The sequence below is a fragment of the Archocentrus centrarchus genome, chromosome 15 (assembly GCF_007364275.1).
Source record: "Archocentrus centrarchus isolate MPI-CPG fArcCen1 chromosome 15, fArcCen1, whole genome shotgun sequence".
NCBI classification, from domain to species: domain Eukaryota; kingdom Metazoa; phylum Chordata; class Actinopteri; order Cichliformes; family Cichlidae; genus Archocentrus; species Archocentrus centrarchus.
Window position 1 is genome coordinate 30,306,882 of NC_044360.1, and position 20,765 is coordinate 30,327,646.

Genomic DNA, 20,765 nt, shown 5'->3' on the forward strand with positions numbered 1-20,765 from the left:
AAAGGGAGTTCAAAGGACAATTTTGGGCAAAGAAAAACTAGGGCATAGGGCAAGAGACAGGGTACACCCTGTACTGGTGCCAGCCTGTTGCAGGCCTAACACTGAGAGACAGACAACCATTTACACTCACATTCACATCTGTGAGCAATTTAGAATCACCAATTACCCTAACTCCACTAACTGCTTGTCTTTGGACTGTGGGAGGAAAGCAGAGTACCCGAAAAAAAAAAAAACCATGGAGAACATGCAAACACCAAACAGAAAGGCCCTGGCCAAGGTGGATTCAAACTCACACCTTCGTGCTGTGAGGCAATAGTGCTAACCACTGCGCCACCATGCTAGTCACATTATTCATTTAGTGTGCTTTTAGGGATTTGCTAGCTAAGAGTAGCTAATAGCTTAGCTTCAGCTGATCCAAAATGCTGCAGCTAGAGTACTGACTAGGGATGCGCCGAGCCGATATTCAGTATCGGTCCGATACTGGCCTAAATTACTGGATCGGATATCGGAAAGAAATAAAAAATGCAATCCGATACATTAAATAATGTTTTGCTCACATTAGCTGCATTACAGTTCTCCGTTGTCTTCTTCTTCTTGTGGGTTTGTGGTTGACCAAACCAGCTTAGAGCTGCATTACCACCACCTACTAGAATCGAGTGGATCAGGAGTTAGAAAACAACCCCTCAGATTCTCCGTTGCTACAACAGATTCCCTGAGTGGATGATCACTGACATGTTTTTCCATGCCTCCACCGCTCTCTGCCTTGTTTATGTGTTGTGCACGCTGTGCTGGAAATTTTAGCTGTTATTTTTTTCTCTACTTCAGCTCCCGGACATACTGCTAGCGAGCGCAGATATTAGCACTGGTGACCATCCAGTACCGGAAGGACCCCTTCCCCGTCAAAATATTTTTTATACTTTAATCCCTGATTTGTGAGTAAATATAGACCTGCAGTAGAAATGTATTTAGAAGAATACTTGTGAATATAAAGCATTACAAAATTATGCTCACACAGCCCCCAGTTTTTCAACATAAACACTGATAGCACAAGGGCATGTTGCACACTTGCCTGGAGTTTTTGCTTGGCACTTTAGCCTTTTCTGTTCTTTTTTCTGTTCTTTTTAAAATTTACAATAATGCAAAAAAATAAAAAATAAAAATCAGGAAGTACATACTTTTTTCACAGCACTGTATAGTCTATGCTGAGAATGCTGATGCAAACATTTCCAGAACAGAAACTCTTCAATTTTACACAGGGCTTTGCTGTGGAAAATCTGTAGGCCACAAAGTGGTGCAGTGGTTGCCTCAGTAAGGACATTTATGAAGTTTGATTTTTTTTTTTTTTTTTTGCTAGGGGCTTTTCTGTGTGGAGTTTGCATACTCTCTCTTTGTTGCACTGGTTTCTTCCCACAGTCCAAAGACACACAGACGTGCACACATTAACTTAATTTTTTATTCACTAATGCAGAAAATTCTCCTACTGTGATTACCCACAATTCCTCCAGCTCTCACTACATATTAAGTTGCCCACACACACTTTCACACTGTGTAGGTAGCACTAAAAGTATTTTTAAAAAGCAAAAAAAAAGCCATGACTGATACTGTGAATTTAGTTTTAAGAACTCCAGCACAGACTTTGTGACAGTGTGTTTGTCTACCAACCTCTTTCTCACTTCCTCAACAGGTAACAGGTACTTTCTAAATTCTACAGAAACTGTCTCTCAGAGGAATAAATCACTGAAATTCACACTGAACCCTCCTTCTTGAAATTACATCCATGGGCAAGCATTGCTTGTTTACAGGCAAGTTGCACATTTTTACCGGAGTCAAAAAAAAAAAAAAAAAAAAAAAAAAGAGCGGGAAACATGCTGCCGAACAAGTCCTGTTTATCATACGTAACATAGCTCAGTGATCAACATATAGCATACATTCTTTCACATATCAAGCTCTAAAGGCCTGTGAGGAGTGCCCTCTACTGGCAGCAACAGAAAACTACTCTAGAATGAATCAAATAAGGTATAGAAGCACATGTGCGAACACACAATTTGGGAATGGTGTTAAATAGAGATACAGTATGAGCTCACCCCACAAGATTTTCTGTCTTCTGGTCTCCTCCTCCAGACTCACTGTTTTTCCCCATCTCCTTCTTCAGCGTGACAATTTCCCAGGCAAATGAGTCGATCAGCTACACAGACAGAGACAGACTCCGTGATCAACATGTTTCTGCTGAGTTTTGTGTGGTATAAACTTTCTGAGGATCAATCTGACCTTTGGCTCTTGGGAGAGAGGCCATTTCTTTAGAGACTGGGGACATTTTGACCTTCAAAAGATGTTTTAGGATTCAGAAAGGACTTTATGGCTCAGGTTAGAATCTGCGTTTATATTTTGTTTATTTTATTAGGGCGTGTTTAAGAATTTTATCCATGAAAATCCTTTTTGAAGACAAGTACAAGTGTGTGTTTGTGGTTGCGAGATAGTCTATGCCTGACCTAACCACTTTCCATTGACCAACACAAGTTGTTGCACAGGAAATAATTTGTGTTTTCCTGTCTGTTAGTAAATCTTCATCTCCATATAGGTTCCACAAACAGCCTGTATTGTTCACTAGTCAAGAACATAAGACCACAAGAACATAGCTTCAATGAAGCTCTGTTTGGATTACAATAACCTGAAAACAAACACTTGCAAACATTTGCATTCTGTCTGAATGACAATCAGATAAATTGGATTTAAATTATGTAATGCTGAGGTGAGTGAAGTTTGTTTCTTTTTTTTGAATGCTATTATAAAATGTTTCGACCATCTCAAGGCTTAATCCATGAAGGCATTTTTAAACAAGTTACTTATGAACGTGTGGTCATGTATGAATCCAACATTATAAATCTATTATTAACAATTTTAAAATCATAAGCATCTTTTTCGGGACTTAAAAGCCATGTCTTACCTATTAATAAGCCCTTATTAAGAAGGCCTTAATATTAGGCATATCCAACTGAGGGAAAACTTTTAGATCAGCCAGCAACTCTCACAATAATGAGCTATTACAGGTGCACTTACAGCAGACAAAAAAACAAACCGAAAAAAACCAGGGATACATCTAATGAAAGGAGTGCATTTGCAAAACTGACCAAAAAAAAAAAAAAAATTCTTTCCTGTTTTTTGTTCTTGTTTTTTTTTTCCTACTTAAATTTTTTTTTTTTTAGAAAAACAAAAACTGTTTAGCTAAGAGAACAGTTTGACACAAATTTCACCTTTGTTTCATCTTTTTCCCTTCAGTCTGCCTTGTCAGTGTGATGTCATTGGTTTCACTTCCCAGTAATGAATCCAGTTGGTCCCAGTTTCTGTTGGGCAACCTCACATCTGCAACTTCAGCAGAATGAGGAAACCTTTAGCTCAGCTGTTTCAGAGGAAATCAAATATTCTGACTCATTCATTTTTTTTTTTAAAAAGGCACATTTGAGGTTCACAACATCCAACGTTTCAAAAGACTAATACTTTCTGAATTAAGCCACAGACACTGACGTGCTTTTTTTCCCCATGCAAACTCCACCTTGGGAGAGCTGCATTACCACTCAACTTTAACTCTATCAGAACTTTGTTTTGAATTCGAAAGTACTTATTGTAATGCTAGTCTGTGAGTAAATGTATTCACTTTGAATCTGTTTGAAAATATGAGCACTTACAAACTGTAAATGTTTAAGAAAAAAAAAGGGATTTCCTAAACCAGATGAATATTAAACAAAACAGCTATGTGACCATATCTGTCGACATACAGTGTCAATGCTGAATTTTCAACAGGCAATAAAACTAGCTTTAACTACCAAATATAATCCTTCACATTTCAAACAGGAAAATATATGTCCTTGGCATGGAGACTGGCCAGATGCCAAAGAGGGCAAAATCTACACTAAGAGAAAGCCAAGCTGCACTCATTTTATACTGACTTCAGACCCACAGCTGATGAAAGCTTAAAATATTCAAGCACTTTTCTTTGCGGCCACGGGTGCATTTCATGACATAGACACAGACACTAACGCAATCACAGCATAACGAAATTGTTGTTCTTACACAACCATGCTTCATTTTGTTGTGCCTTTTCCACATAGTTATTTTTCCAGGTACTGCTTGTTTTGTTTTTTGGTATGTTGTCTTTTTTCTTTCTTTTGTAGTTGCAGCATTTGAATTGTTTTGGTTAGTGTAGTGGTGCTCTGTCCTCTTTTTCTGTCTTCTCTCCCCCCCCCCCTTCTCTTTCCTCAGCCTGTCAACTGGAATTAAATGTATATGTACACAAATAAATAAATAAAATAAAAACACAAACATTAACAAGAAAAGCTTATAGAGCTTATCTTGGAAGAATAAATATGTTTGGCACAACAGTACATTCAGATCACGATTCTGCTTGCAAACACTGCCAGACATGACAGGCTTTATATAAAAAAAACCCCAAAAAACAAAGGCTCCCAACTCAAGGTATGAACCAGTGTTGTGTCTATAAATAACAGACAACTTGGCAAAGAACCAAATTTAAAGTGTAACCTAATCACTTCCTTCCTACAGCAAAAATGCTAAAGGTAACGTGGTTTGACAGAGAGAATAGTTTCTGTGCACCAACAAGCTGATTCCCAAAAATGCCATTAGATTAAAAACTTGGTGTGCAGTGTCATAAACTGGACAAGTGGAAGGCAAAAAAAAGGAAAAAAAAAAAAAAGAATAGTCTTTCAAATTAAAAAAAAAAAAAAAAAAAAAAAAAAATCTGTACTACAATGAATACCTATATACAGATATATACACAATATCTGAAGTCAAAAATTGAAAAGAAAAAAAAAAATCCAAAAAGACATGACACCAGACCTGAGGGATGCTTCTGGCTCTTCTACTGTTCACTGAAGTCTCATCAGAAATGGTCACAATGGAAGGGTGGCTGTCAAGAAGCCATTCTTAAGGGAAACAGAGAAAAGGCTGAGGTATGGCAAATTACACAAGGACTGGACTGAAAAAGATTTAAAAAAAAAAAAAAATCAGTGGAAACTGGCCTTTGGATTGAGAAATCTAAATTTGAAACTTTTGTCCATCAGCATTAAAGGAGGAGATCAGAAGAAAGGTACAGCGGTGTATCTACAGCCATCTGTAAATCACAGTGGCCTCTGTCATGGTTTGGGGACTGCATTTCAGCCAGCATGTTGACAAAACTGATGGAATTATGAATGCAGAAAAATACCAACAGGTTTCGATCCACCACACAATATGATCTGGAAAGGATCTGATTGGCAGCAGCTAATGCCAAGAGACACACTCTACATACAGCTGTTCAGGGCATACTAGAAAACTACACAATGGACAATGGAACGCTATGACTCATGAATTGGCCTCCACAGAGCCCAGACAAAAGAGTTTTGAATGTCTTTCAAGAAACCTAGAGAAATATTCCTACTACTTAAAAAATTACACAAAAATGTGCCAGAGTTTAGGCTATATTGAAGAATAAAGCATGTCATACCAACTATTGACTTTCAAGCTTGTCCGAATTATAGAGTGGCTTGCAAAAGTATTCATACTTCTTGAACTTTTCCATATTTTGACACATTACAACCACAAACATAAATATATTTCACTGGAATTTAATGTGAAAGACCAACACAAAGTGGTATACAATTGTGAAGTGGAAAGAAAATTACACATGATTCAAAACATTTTTTACAAATAAAAAACTGAAACGTGTAGTTTTATTATTTCCAATAAAACCATGACCTAAATTGGATCATATGAGTCAAATTTTTGCCTACCTCAGATCAAAGATCTGGTCCCATTGTAATGCATTTCCAATTAAATGTGATCTCAGAAGTTGGATGACTTTAGCGCTAAAGCCCTCCTGCAGCTCCCACCACACCCAATTCCAGTAACTACTATGTATGCAAACTCTATGCACTGACTCATTCATGTACAACTACATACACCAACAACATCTGGAGATTACTTGAGTGTCTATACAGTCATGTGACGTCTGGATTGGCTGCACTGGGCAAATAAGTTTATTTCATTGTTTATTTCATCATGGCAAGCACAGGAGTCAAACATAAGCTACAATCTCACACTTACAAGCAAAAAAAAAAAATTTATATATATATTATTTTATTTTTTTTTTTAATAAAATTTGTGGAAGCAAATCCAGGGATGAAGCACAAAGCCATTGCAGTGAAATTTGATATGATACCCCAAACTGTCGGATATTATGAAGAACTTTTTAGAGTCCAATTTTATCCAGCTTACCTTTAAGATGGATTTTTTACAACTCGGATGAAATTCCATGGACCATTTGGATCAGACTTAGTCAATTTTTACTGTATACGCAGTTTGTAAGATCCAATTATTTCATCTTTATAAGGTTTTACATGATCCAACCATTAATGAATGACATGAAGGAGAGACAATAAAAACAAAGTGAATGTCATATTTACATTCAAGATGTGTTGACTCACAACTGACTCACAGCAACACAGAAAATTATTTTCTTTCTACAGTCTTCAGGAGTCAGGTGGAGATAGAAATGAGGCTGTAGACATAACTGAACTATTCATAAATTTGATGGTATGGTCAGTTGTAACTCAATATTGCACAAATGCATGCTCCTCAGTATTCAGTAGAAATATTTAGTAATGCTAAATAAAGTTACTGAAACCCTACCCTGCTATGTGTTCCATCTTTAGAGAAAACTCCACTTTAAAGTAACTGTAAGTCAGTAACTTTTTTTTTTAAGTTGTGTAATTGAATTGTCAATTTATGGTCACAATGAAATTATTTTAATAATTTACACTTCTTACAAATCTGCTACAGGTTAGAGGACCCCACTCTCATCAAAACACATTTCAAAATAAAGCACAAGATACTGAGGCAAGACTTTTCTTTTGTACAAATAAATCCAATTGAAAATACACTGCACTTTATCTGACAACGTTCACATTTTGTGTAATTACACACATAAAACAACAGTTGGCGCTGGCATTACCGTGCCACTCTGAGTTTTTACTGCAAGTATATGATAAAATAAGGAAATTAGTTGTGGATTTTCTCAGCAAGTTGACTTAAATTTTAATGAAGTTCTAATATAAATTTCCCTTAATAAATAAATGTTGATGAAAAAGAAACATTGAGTAGGGTGTGTTAGTATCACTTAGAAGTGTGAGATGTCACCCCAAAAAAAAAAAAAAAGGTGGGAGGAGGAACCACCACCATAGTAGTTGACAGTCAATGTGATCATGATTCAGCAATGACTTTTTCAAATGTGAAATTTTACATCATAGTCATTTTTGACCAGAACCCAACTTCTCATGGTCTGATGAATGTGATGTTGACTGCCACTTCTTCCTTAAAGCAGACAACTTTCACAAGAACAACACACACAAAGCGTTAGAGAAAAACAAATCACAGAGCTACACTCAGGCAACTACACCTCTGTCCCATCCTCCTTTTCATCTTCTCCAGGGTTTAGCCTTTAAACTGACTTTTCTGACCCCTCCCCAATGAAGCCAGGGGTGTCTGTAGCCCCGTTCTTTAAATGAACTCTGCTAAGTGCTGCTCTGTAAAATATATACTCTGTTTGGAATGATGTTTCTGAGTGACACACACCTTCAAGAAACTGCCCTTGCTGTCGTGATTACAAGGCTGACTGATGATACTTGTAGACATGTTGTGGTCCTCTGTGTGTCTGCTGAGCTGTCTGTGAAGGGGCGACACAACACACACACAAAATTAGAAACATACAGAAAGAAGACACAAATCCAGACCCCCACCCCCCCCCCCCAAAAAAAAAAAAATAAAAACTCAAAGAGATTCAGGTGCAATTATATTGCATTTCCCAGTCCTTTTCTTTTTTAATTTGGATGACCGCTTGCTGGTACAGATGCAGCCACCTAAAGTTGCCGCATCCAGCCAGACGTCGGCCAGCTGAAGTCCAGCTCCCAGCTGGCCGACGTCCGGCTGTCGTCGGGCTGGAAGTCCCCTCCTTCTCCTGGGCGTATCTACTTTACAGCATGAACACACCCCTTTCCCTCAATTGTAGACTGTCACCAAAAGGTGGCGCCTTCTTAACAAAAACGTTGAGTTCTGTGATTCAAAAAAGTTTTGGTGAAGTATCAAGTTTTGAAAACCTAAAATAGATGCCTAAAATTTTTGTCAGTATGACCTTTCACACATTTCCATTGCGAATCACCAAAAGATTTCCTTTGTTTCACTTCATCTTTTAACTAAATAAGTAAATAAATACAGTAGGTTAAAAAAGAAGCGGTGCTGCGCTGAGCCAACCCGGTCTCACGGCAGTTCGTGCAGTAGTCACGAAATTTAATCTATTGATTCGTGCTCATGAACACGAATTCCCTCTTTTTTCGTGTTACTCAGCACAACTTCTAACCTGCCCTGAAATGCAGTGGGATAAAGTTCGTGCCTCTGAGCACGGCTTCTAAGCTGCAGTATAGTTTTTTTTTTTTTTTTTTTTGCCCTGTCCCCCTTTTTTCCCCCCTTTTCTTTTGAAACCGGAAGCTCAGAAGCTGAATTATGCCTTTAATTGCGATCCTTAAGCGCCACTTTTCCTTTTGACATGAATTTCTCCTTGTTTCATTTAATGTGGGGGTGCTGCTTATGGTTGTAACGATGACATTTGTGGGGGCTTTTTAGGTCCTAAATTTATATTTACGTGTTTATGGTTAGTGCTATATTCGGTGTCCAATTTTTTCTGTGAGTTCCGTGGTCTGAAAGCCCGTTTTTCCTCTGTGTTAAATCCATGAATCAACGATGAATAATAAAATGAACTACAGTACCCATGACCCCCCATTCGGCCGTGACATGGTCACGCGTATTCCCGTTGCTGTCCAGGTAAATTGCATTAGTTCACACCGCTCGGATGTTATGAGGTAATTACTGACTTTATTAGCGGTTTCAGGCCCGTAGATATGGGCCAGCAAGGGCCGTCTGCACCTCGTAGTCAGTCGAGAAGGTAGTTATCGTTCTAAACGGAGGATCACTGACAGAGAAGGACTACAGACGAAGGACTACAGAAGCCATGCTCGCTGAATTCCGGCGGATGCTGCAGTGTTCAGGTAAGAGGATTTCAATGGACAGCGTTTATATAGTGATATTATTAAGGGCAGTGAGTTCAATAGCACTTGAAATTAGATTAATGTGGTGTAAGAGAGCGCTGATATCCCCAACTCTGAGATGCATTTGTAGAGATTATTGCGGGGTTTTGCCGTCTTTTGTGCAAATGTTAGCGGATATCGTAGGAAAGCGTTCACTATTAACAATGTTATGACAGAAATATGAGCTTCTGGACTACTACTTAAGTAAAATGATTATTTTCAGCCACAATTCCAAATATATATCCCGATGAGCTTCAGTGCATCCATATTCAATATCTGCGAGTACAGTGCTTCATTTAATCTGGCACTGAACTGACCCAGGCTTATCACAATGTAAAATAAAATGATACTGGTCTGAACACAGTTGCTGGATCAGGTGACCCTGAAGCCTCTCTTAGTTTATGCTGCTATAGGCCTAGGCTGCTGGGGAGGTTCCCGTGATTTCTTTATATTCACTGTAAACAAACCTTATATTAGCAAGTTTCTTATATTCACTATTTAAACAAAGAGCAGTCTGTTTATACTTCAGACTGGAGGCTTACTTGTGGTTCCTATGATACTTAAGAGTAAGAATGGGATGCAGAGCCTTCAGCTTCTTCTGTGGAAAGAGCCTTGAGGTGACTGTTGTGATTGGCGCTATACACATAAACTGAAAGTCTGGCTGGCCTTTTATCCTCTGTGACAAACCTGAGGATCCATGAAACCTGCCAGCACATGTGAATGAGCTGAACTTGCAGTGTATTACAGTGTATTACTTACAGTGTATTAGCTTCCAGACTCTGGGAATCCTGTCAGTGAGCAGGGACTGAATTCACTGTCCTCAGCTTTAAACAAACCCAGTCTCCATCTCAGGTTTGACTCAGCCTGCTTTGGAGTCACTAATCTAGAAGCATCAGGCTACTTACTTTCAACACCATAATTTTGTTACTGATTCATTAATATGTTTTACATTGTTGTTGTTTATCAGTGGAGGGGAGCAGAGTTGAGAACAGCAATAAGAAGCACTAAATATCTTTTTTTTTTTTGGTGAAGAGGAGGTTCATCTTTAATACTTCAGGCTATATCAGCTACCAGTTTATAAACCTGTTTAGTGCTGCAGCAACAATCAAACATTTCCGCTTCATACATCATGTTAGTTTGTGTCTTTGCTCTTTCAGAACTGAATTGGAAATCCAAAGGTGCTGGAAAGCTTCTTCTTCCCAACCCTCAAAGCCAAACTTCACCCATGAGAGCTGACAGCATGCAATCATTTTGAGAAGTGACACTCTCATAAATAAAGGTGAGCAATGATCTTAATGTGTACTTTTTGGTTCTCATGTTTAAAGGTTTGTCATTGCTCACAGTGGCCTTGTATTCATTAGGCATTTCCAGAATAGTATCCAGCAGTTTTCTTGTGAGCTGAGCTGAATTCATTTTTCTTTTAATCCATGTTTAACATTCACTTGAGTATTACTTGTTGTACAAACTGTGGCTCTGAAACAAAGGCTCTCCTGAAGGAGAAGAAGAGAGCCTTTAGATCAGGAAATAAGGAGGAGCTGAGAGCTGTGCAGAAGGAATCACAAAAGGAAATCAGGGATGGAAAAAACACCTACAGAAAGAAGATGGAGGACCAGCTACAGCAGAGCAACACCAGTGGAGTTTGGAGAAGCTTGAACTCAAGTTCAGGCCACAAACCAAGCCCACTCTGAGACTTAGAGTAGAGTGGGTGAAACAACTTGGACCACTAGAACTACCAGCATTTTCACACTACTACTTCCTTTTTCTACCAAGCGCCTCCAAATGGCAGTTTACATCTCATTAGGCCACCTTTTGTTATGTACAGCGGGGCCAGTAGATCGGAATGTGTGTGGGATTGGTGTGGGGGTGGGGAAATTGGGTTACCACTGATGACCCAGGGTCCGCCAGGTGTATAAAAGCCAGGTCACAACAACATATTTCACCTTTAAATAAGAACAAATTTTGTAATTGAGATCCCAGATTTGGAAGAGATGTTTTGTGTTCTCCGTGCTTCCAGGTTCACAGCAGATGGAAGGAAACTCAAACAGCCACTAATTTAGCCATTGTGCTGACTGTAGACTGAGGGATCTCTTCAAATTGTTGTATTCCTCCTCTTCCTCGTCACCCACTGCTTCAGATCTTGCTGTCACCATCAGACTGCAGCAGTTATGTTATTTAGCCATGAAACATGTCGTCACCCTCCCTTGATTTTTTTCAGGCTTTTCAGAAAACACAAAAAACTGAACTGAATGTTGAAAATTTAATTTGGACAAAAATAAAATTTTAAAAATGTCTTTGACCATTTTTTAGGAGGGTGACGATATATAACCTTGTTCAGCCTGTTTAGGAATGCACTGAGATCAATAACCTAATTTCCAACGCAGATCTGGAGAAACAGCAAAAACCAGCGGGACCCTACACAGCCACAGATGCTGCTCCAGAACTAGAAGTTCTAAACCATAAACACCAACCTGGGAAACTTGCTAAGTGTGACAGGTCCAACATAACCCCAGATACAGCCCAGCCACAGGGTGAACCAAATCTTTCAGATAATGACAACAGAGAACCAAACGCACCTCCCTCCTAAACTCACCAGCCTGCACCAACCTGACATTTCTCCTCCCTGAGTTAAATAGATGAATGGAAGTTAAGTGGTTACAAACATAAAAACCACGGGTCCACAGACAGGAGCAGTGAGCTGAAATCAACAGCTGACCCACACAAGCTACCTGAGAGGCTGTATTGAACTACTATATATAATTTAATCATTTGTCCTGACTGGTTTCACCTCAGATGTTCTTTCTCCTTTTGGTAGATTTCTCCACCTCTGTTTTGATGCCAAGAAGAAGAAGAAGCTGCTTCAGAGAAGTGGGCTTCATGGTCTCAGTGCACAGCAACATGTGTTTTCACTGCCACAATCAAAACATTGAATAAAATCTATGTATTGTTGTTTGGAAACGTGTCATATTACTACATGCTAAGGTGTGTTATTAAAGAAAAAAATGAGTTCTATTTTTCTGGTTTGATGATATCCGAAGCTTTTGATTCAAAACGTTTATTTTCCACTGGACAAAATATTTACTGTTGCACATTTATTTCTCATAGGGATTTTTTTTTCTTTCCATATTTCAGTCTCTGGTTCTTGAGAGTCATGGCTCTGTCTGGTCTCTGACAGAGATCCTTAAAAATATTATTGGAAAGTACCTATTAATTTTACTTTCAGGGCTCTGATGATGGAGGCTCTGCAGCTGACGTTTCACAATCCTGATTGACTCGCTGTACATTCCTATAATTAATCAGAGCAGAGTTTAGACTGCACAGTGTGCTGCGCTCACTGTTACTGTGTCAGCTGCTGCCTTCATATATGTTTACTGCTGAGGTTTGATGAAGCAGGTGGAGGAGAGTCAAAGAAGTAAATATTAATCCACTTATTATGCAATTACTAACCCTAACCCTAGCTCAGCATACAATAACGACTGCCGGTATTATTAGTTTGAGAAGGAGTCATTTTGGTCGCAGTTTTGATTATAAAATAAAAGGGAAAATATAAACAAACAAAAAGCTTAACATTGTGAAGACTTGGAAGAACAATGTGACACTGATGAGAGGATTAGGCTTCCCAGGTCATTCCCAGGCCAAACCGGCTGGTGATCAGAATTATTTTAATTATTTTTTTTACCCAGTTTCGCTGGCGGTGCAGCGCTCACAGCCTGTCCGAGGTCACGGGCTGAACTTCAAGCCCAGCCCGTCCCTCCAGACAATACTCACCGCTCCACTATAATGACCGCTTTAATCTCATCTTTCTATTGTTTTTAATGGACAGTTCCGCTTACAATTACAGTTCAATGATGTGAGGATCCTTGGTACAGTATACAGCGGACTGTAAATGAATGCGCTTCCACTATTACTGCTCCTCCTGGTGGATAAAAAGACATTACCACCATTTTCGCCAAATGCTGCTTAGGGGCGTTCCCACCAGTGGCCAGAATTCCTACGTCATTAGTGGGGGATCGCGTTTAGGCCAAGGTTCGGCCACGAATCGGCCAAGGACCGGCCAAGGTCGCGTCACGGATCGGCCGGCCATTTTCGGTGGCTGCATCTGTACTAATCTGGTATTTAAGGCCGATGTCATTTCCAGGTCCAAATTCTCCTAAATAAAAAGCAATGGCAGAACCAGTGACTTTTCACTAGCACACAAGATTGTAGCATACCTTATCAACTGCAGCCATTTCCTCTTCTCTTTCTCATCTGTAAAATGACAGCTGAGTATTTTTTTGATTCAGATTGGTTAAAACAATGAGGGACACAGCATTGCGGCATACTGAACACAGGACAGTTGGGACCCGAAAATGGAATACCACATTGTTCCCCAACAACCAGATAGCCAAACTGGTAAAATTCTCAGCCCAGCACTGCGCTGGGTGATCAACGTCTGGCTAGAACTCTGAGATCATGTTAAGTCTGGAGTGGTGGCCTAGGGGAGAAGAAGAGGGTTCATCACTGAGAGGACCCTGGTTCAAATCCTCGGGCTGGCATCACTGTGGGTCCCTGAGCAAGCCCACCCCCCCAGGTTGCTCCCCGGGCGCCCTTTGGCTGCCCCCTGCTCCATGCTGTGCTGTGTGTACTACATACTCCATGTGTGTGATGGGTAAATGCAGAGAATGAATTTCACTGCATGTAAATGTATGTGACAAATAAAGCTCTTTCTCTTTCTCTAAGTCCCATCCGTGAGGCTCAATAGCCTGAATTGAAAGCAGCATTACTAAAAAAATGGTTCAGAGTCAGAATAGAAAGTTTTAAGCCTAATCTTAAAAGTAAAATCCAACCTGGGAGTTGGCTTCACAGGAAAGGTGCCTGATAGCTGAAGGCTCTGCCTCCCATTAGAAATTCTAGGAACCACAAGTAAGCCTACAGTCTGACAGCAAAGGGCTGTATTGCGATAATGTGTTACACTGAGTTCTTTAAGGCAGGATGGGCCCTGGTCATCAAGGTTCTGCATGTGAGGAGAAAGATTTCACCTTCAATTCTGGACAACAGAAATCCATGGAGAGATCCAAATATGGGAGGAAAGTTCTCTCTCTTTCTAGTTCCTGTTAGCACTCCCGCTGCAGTATTTCACAGTGCTGTGAAAAAGCATTTGCCCATACAGAATCTTGATTGGCCCCTTTCTGGATTTCTTAGTTTTTTTGCACATTTTTTATACTTAAATAGGTAAGATCAAAGTGTTACAAATATGCAAAGAACTCATTTTAATATTAGGGAAATACAGGGGTTGGACAATGAAACTGAAACACCTGGTTTTAGACCACAATAATTTATTAGTATGGTGTAGGGCCTCCTTTTGCGGCCAATACAGCGTCTTGGGAATGACATATACAAGACCTGCACAGTGGTCAGAGGGACTTTAAGCCATTCTTCTTGCAGGATAGTGGCCAGGTCACGACGTGATGCTGGTGGAGGAAAACTTCCTGACTCGCTCCTCCAAAACACCCCAAAGTGGCTCAATAATATTTAGATCTGGTGACTGTGCAGGCCATGGGAGATGTTCAACTTCACTTTCATGTTCATCAAACCAATCTTTCACCAGTCTTGCTGTGTGTATTGGTGCATTGTCATCCTGATACATGGCACCACCTTCAGGATACAATGTTTGAACCACTGGATGCACACGGTGATCCAGAATGGTTCGGTAGTCCTTGGCAGTGACGTGCCCATCTAGCACAAGTATTGGGCCAAGGGAATGCCATGATATGGCAGCCCAAACCATCACTGATCCACCCCCATGCTTCACTCTGGGCATGCGGCAGTCTGAGTGGTACGCTTCTTTGGGGCTTCTCCACACCGTAACCCTCCCGGATGTGGGGAAAACAGTAAAGGTGGACTCATCAGAGAACAATACATGTTTCACATTGTCCACAGCCCAAGATTTGCGCTCCTTGCACCATTGAAACCGACGTGTGGCATTGGCACGAGTGACCAAAGGTTTGGCTATAGCAGCCCGGCCGTGTATATTGACCCTGTGGAGCTCCCGACGGACAGTTTTGGTGGAAACAGGAGAGTTGAGGTGCACATTTAATTCTGCCGTGATTTGGGCAGCCGTGGTTTTATGTTTTTTGGAAACAATCCAGGTTAGCACCCGAACATCCCTTTCAGACAGCTTCCTCTTGCGTCCACAGTTAATCCTGTTGGATGTGGTTTGTCCTTTTGGTGGTATGCTGACATTACCCTGGATACCGTGGCTCTTGATACATCACAAAGACTTGCTGTCTTAGTCACAGACGCACCAGCAAGACATGCACCAACAATTTGTCCTCTTTTGAACTCTGGTATGTCACCCATAATGTTGTGTGCATTGCAATATTTTGAGCAAAACTGTGCTCTTATCCTGCTAATTGAACCTTCACACTCTGCTCTTACTGGTGCAATGTGCAATTAACAAAGATTGGCCACCAGGCTCATCCAATTTAGCCATGAAACCTCCCACACTAAAATGACAGGTGTTTCAGTTTCATTGTTCAACCCCTGTAGATCCCAATTAAATACAAAAATAAATAGTTTAATTTGTTAATTTACCAATCTAAGGGATGATTCACAAATAGACATTTTCCAAAGCATACTCTTTTTCAGACCCCCCCAAACGCGTACAAAGAAAATGTTGATATTTTTTCATATTTAATTTCACCTGGTTCTTTAGTATTGTAATGTAATAGGAAGTATTAAAACTATGGAACCCCACAAGGGACATGGGAGGAAAAAAAAGATGTACTTTTGCGAGGTGTCGCTAAACTTTTTAAGGCCATGCACTTCCACGTAAATCTTGATATGGCAGCATCCATCAGGACATTGAAAGGATATGTGAGAGATTGCCAGTGAGAAAATGTGTTCAGTGACCAAAAGATTACAGAAGGTTTATAAGCCCATGCACTGTGTTCTATTATAGAATCAGGTCCATTTTTAAACAGTGCTGACTGAGGTCAAAATCTTAGACAGTCAATACTGGCATTCAGCATTTTTCCTTGCATACAGAAATGCCTCCAGATTGTCTCAACTTTTTAAGGTACAGTGGGTATGGAAAGTATTCAGACCCCTTTAAATTGCTCACACTTTGTTTCATTGGACTAGCTCTTATATAGCGCTTTTCTACTCAGTCAGAGCACTCAAAGCGCTTATACAACACATTTTACATTTACCCATGCACACCCATTCATACAAGCACTTCCATATTAACTAAGCTAAGTGCTTTAATTATCTAACATTCACACATATTCATACTCCGACGGTTGCGTCGGAGAGCAACCTTGCCCAAGGATACATTGGCATGTAGCCTGGAGTAGCCAGGAATCAACCTGACCTTCTGATCAGTAGGTGACCTGCTCCACCTACTGAGCTACAGCCACGGCAGTCATTGCAGCCATTTGCTAAAATCAAAGTAGTTCATTTTATTTCTCATTAATGTACACTCAGCACCCCATCTTGAGAGAAAAAAAACAGAAATGTAGAAATGTTTGCAAATTCATTAAAAAAAGAAAAACTGAAATATCACATGGTCATAAGTATTCAGACCCTTTGCGCAATATTGAGTAGAAGACCCTTTCAAGCTAGTACAGCCATGAGTCTTCTTGGGAATGAAGCAACAAGTTTTTCACACCTGGATTTGGGGATCCTCTGCCATTCTTCCTTGCAGAGCCTCTCCAGTTCTGTCAGGTTGGATGGTGAACGTTGGTGGACAGCCATTTTCAGGTCAGTTGGGTGTGAAATTTAAGTATGTTAATGGTTTCGGGAAGGGTCCATCCAAAATGGCTCTCTAGCGCCCCCTAAACAGGAGCCCCACCGCTGTGTTTTACGTACATGTGTGAAACGTCATACACATATGTATCACATCCAGACGCACAAAAAATCCTCTTGGAGCCATGCCCTAAACCCAACAGGAAGTCCGCCATTTTGAATTAATTATGCAAATTTGGCGATTTGTACCCCTCAAACTTTCTCTAATAACTCAGAGGTTTTGTATGTTATTAACTTCATATTTGGTATATGTAATCTGCACACCCAGGGGAATCTACACTTAAAAAATGGCGAGTTTTTGCCTAGGGGGCAGGGTCATTATGCCCCTGTGAATTTTGATCATTCGCCATGAAATTTTGATTGCATCTCATTTATACATTATCTAAGTTGAGTATTCCAAATTTTAAAAAAAGAAAAATTTAAAAAAATAATAATTGGCTCCAAGGTGGTTTAGCAGAACCATCTCAAATTTCACGTGGAAAGCCTTAAGAAGGTGGACTTACTCTGTTTTCAAAACTGTGACTTTTCGCCAAAGGGCATGACCCTGGCGGGATGGCAAAGTTCGATGATTCGCCATGAACACAAAAATGGCTGTAACTTCAAAGCCAACTTGCCCAATCTGGCTCAAATTTCAGTCATGTTATAAGCATCCCTGCCCTGAACACATTGTTATGCATAAAGTCCATAAACGTTAGAGTGCCACCTAGTGGCACCTTGAAATATCACGAAATACCATGTTTTTTGAGCAGCCCCGGAGCTACATTTTATCTACATGTCTGAAATTGTACAGGCTCATGTAACATCCTAAGATGTACAAAAAGTCTCTTGGACCCATACCCGAAACCCTACAGGAAGTCGGCCATCTTCAATTGAAGGTGTCAATTTTTGCGATTTTCACATCTGCTATTTGACTCATCTCCTCCTAGGGCATTTCATCCACTGACACCAAAATGGCTCCAGATCATCTACACAAGTAGCCCATCAAAAGTTATTCATGGTTTTGTAGAATATTGAACGGTGTTGCCGTGGCAACCCTCTGAAATTAGACTTTTTTCAATTTCAAGCCCAGAAAGACACTAAACATCAGCCCCTGGGCTGTGCTTGCACTGTGTATCTGAAATTATGCATGCTGATGTAACATCCTAAGACGTACAAAAAAGTCCCATACTCAAAACCCTACAGGAAGCCAGGCATGTTCAAATTAAGGTGTCATTTTTGCAGCATTTTTGGCCTTTTTCGGGTCTGCTATTTGAATAATCTTCTACTAGAGCATTTCATCCAGTGACACCAAAAAAGCTCCAGATCATCTACACAAGTAGCCTGTCAAAAGTTATTCAAGGTTTTATAGAATCTTCAACGGTGTTGCCGTAGCAACCCTCTGAATGTGGGATTTTACTCATATAGCATAGTACACCAAATTGTCACATCTCTAAAATACATTTTCCAGTCTGTCCCAAACTTCACAGGCTTAATGGGAGGGTAAGGGAGACTGGACACACCCATCTATCAGCTTTGTTTCACACTCATAACGCCACCTAGTGGTGACATGAAATCAGAAGGACACTGATAATCATCATCCTATGATCATTACAATTTCATTGATGGCTGCAGGCATTACATAGAGCACTGTGACATATTAATTAGTGGGCACTCACCGACGCCACCCGTTTATTTATTTATTTTTTATTCAGGCAAATGAATTGCCTTTTTGGGGGCTTTGTCATATTCAAAAACTCATGAAACTTTGCACATGCATCACACCTGGTGAAAATTTAAGTTTTTTAATGGCATCGGGCAACAGCCAACCAAAATGCCTCAGTAGCACCCCCTAAAGTCCAGCCCCACCGCTGTTTCACGTACATTTATGAAACTTGCTACACATATGTATCATATCCAGACGCACAAAAAAGTCCTCTTGGAGCCATACTCTAAACCCAACAGGAAGTCGGCCATTTTGACTCAAACATGCAAATTTGGTGATTTGCACCCTTCAGACTTTCTCTAATAACTCAAAGGTTTTAGAAGTTATTAACTTCAGATTTGGTGTGTTTTATCTACACACCAAGGGGAATCTACATTTAAAAAACGGTGAGTTTTTGACAAGAGGGCCTGGCCCTTATGCCCCGCTGAAATTTGATCATTCGTCATGAAATTTTGATTGGCTCTCATTCATACCTACATACTCCAATCTGGATCAAACTTTCTAGGCAGGATGAGTATCTGCCCCTTAACACATACATATGGCAATATTTTATGACAATCGCAGCGCCACCTAGTGGGAGCAGGAAATGTCATGTTTTACACTTTCAGGTCCAGCTCTACGGTGGCTGAGCAGAACCATCTCAAATTTCCCGTGGAAAGTCTTAAGGAGTTGGGCTTACACTGTTTTCAAAACTGTGAGTTTTTGCCAAAGAGCGTGACCCTGGCGGGATGGCAAAGTTTGATGTTTCACCATGAAGACAAAAAGGGCTGTAACTCAAGGCCACATTGCCCAATCTGCCTCAAACTTCAGTGGTTTGATTAGATTACTGTCCTGAACACATTGATATGCATAAAGTCCATAAATGTTAGAGCGCCACCTAGTGGCAGCTCGAAATATCATAAAATAGCATGTTTTTTGGGTAGCCCCAGAGCTACAATTTATCTACAGCTCTGAAATTTTGCACACTCATGTAACATCCTAAGACGTACAAAAAAGTCGAGCGAACTCCTCCTAGGGCATTTTACCCAGTGAGACCAAAATGGCTCCACAGTCCATCAAATATTCTGGAAATCTTTACAAAATATTAAACAGCCTTGTCACACCAGGCCTTTGAATTTAACCTTCGTTTTTCTCTCGCCACAGACTTGTTTGTGCACTGTATAACACATGCTTTGCCCAATCAAGCTAGAAATGTAATCACTCATGTACACACACAGGCTGAAGCCATAACTATGGATTCAAGGCTATAGATGCAAGAGCGCCCCCTACAGAAGCAAATTAAAATTTGTATGGCGTCCACAAAATTAGTTTCTCTAAAATACATGAAAATTTGTGTCAACACTCTTGACATCATCCTGAACAAGAAAGTAAATGAGACCCATGCTCATTTTTTGCACGATACAGCCGCGACACCCAAAATACTGCATTGGGTTTATATGGAGAGCAAAAGTCTTAGTTCCACAGAATTGTATAAAATTGGGTATATACATTCTATACACAGTCACAATCAAAACCAGGCTCAGGGAGGGGCAGTCATCTGCCATGACCAGTTGGGCTGAGGGGAGAGAGACAGGACAAAAGACATGCTGTGGAAGAGAGCCAGAGATAAATAATAATTAATGATTAAACACAGAGTGGAGTATAACAAAGTAAATAAGGTGAATGAAAAGAAACAGTGTATTACGGGAACCCCCCAGCAGTCTTGGCCTATAGCAGCATAACTAAGGGATGGTTCGAGGTCACCTGCTCCAGCCCTAACTGTAGCTTGACCATAAAGGAAAGTTTTAAGCGTGATCTTAAAAATAGAGAGGGTGTCTGTCTCCCGAATCCAAACTGAGAGCTAGTTCCACAGAAGAGGGGCCTCTGCCTCCCATTCTACTCTTAAGTATCCTAGGAACCAAAGGTAGGCCAGCAGTCTGAGAATGAAATGCTCTTTTTGGGTGACATGGGACTATAAGGTCTTTGAACAGTTCTGGAGGCTGACCGCAGTCCCAGCGGCGGCGGCGACAAGGCGAAGCAGGAGGCCGACCGCGGTCCCAGCGGCGGCAGCAATGAGGCGAAGCTGGAGGCTGACCGCGATCCCAGCGGCGGCGATGACAAAAGCAGGTAGGCTCAGGGTACTCGAAAGGCTCAGGACACTCATAGGAGCCAGA

The 20,765-nt window shown here is 40.5% G+C and overlaps 1 protein-coding gene across 6 annotated transcripts in view; it reads right to left on the minus strand.

The window, feature by feature from the left end:
- The window catches only part of rin2a (Ras and Rab interactor 2a), an 87,048-nt gene that overhangs the window by 55,434 nt on the left and 10,849 nt on the right, over positions 1-20,765 (minus strand). For 3 of the 6 annotated variants that reach the window (XM_030748197.1, XM_030748198.1, XM_030748196.1), the window contains 2 exons: positions 7,624-7,714; positions 2,085-2,185 (listed from right to left, as the gene is read on the minus strand). In XM_030748197.1, coding sequence (XP_030604057.1) covers positions 2,085-2,185; positions 7,624-7,683 — 161 coding nt within the window. In that variant the 5' untranslated portion in view covers positions 7,684-7,714. Of the gene's footprint in view, positions 1-2,084; positions 2,186-3,251; positions 3,367-4,851; positions 4,938-7,623; positions 7,715-20,765 lie in introns of those variants that run through there. The other 3 variants (XM_030748199.1, XM_030748201.1, XM_030748202.1) reach the window with 3 other exon arrangements.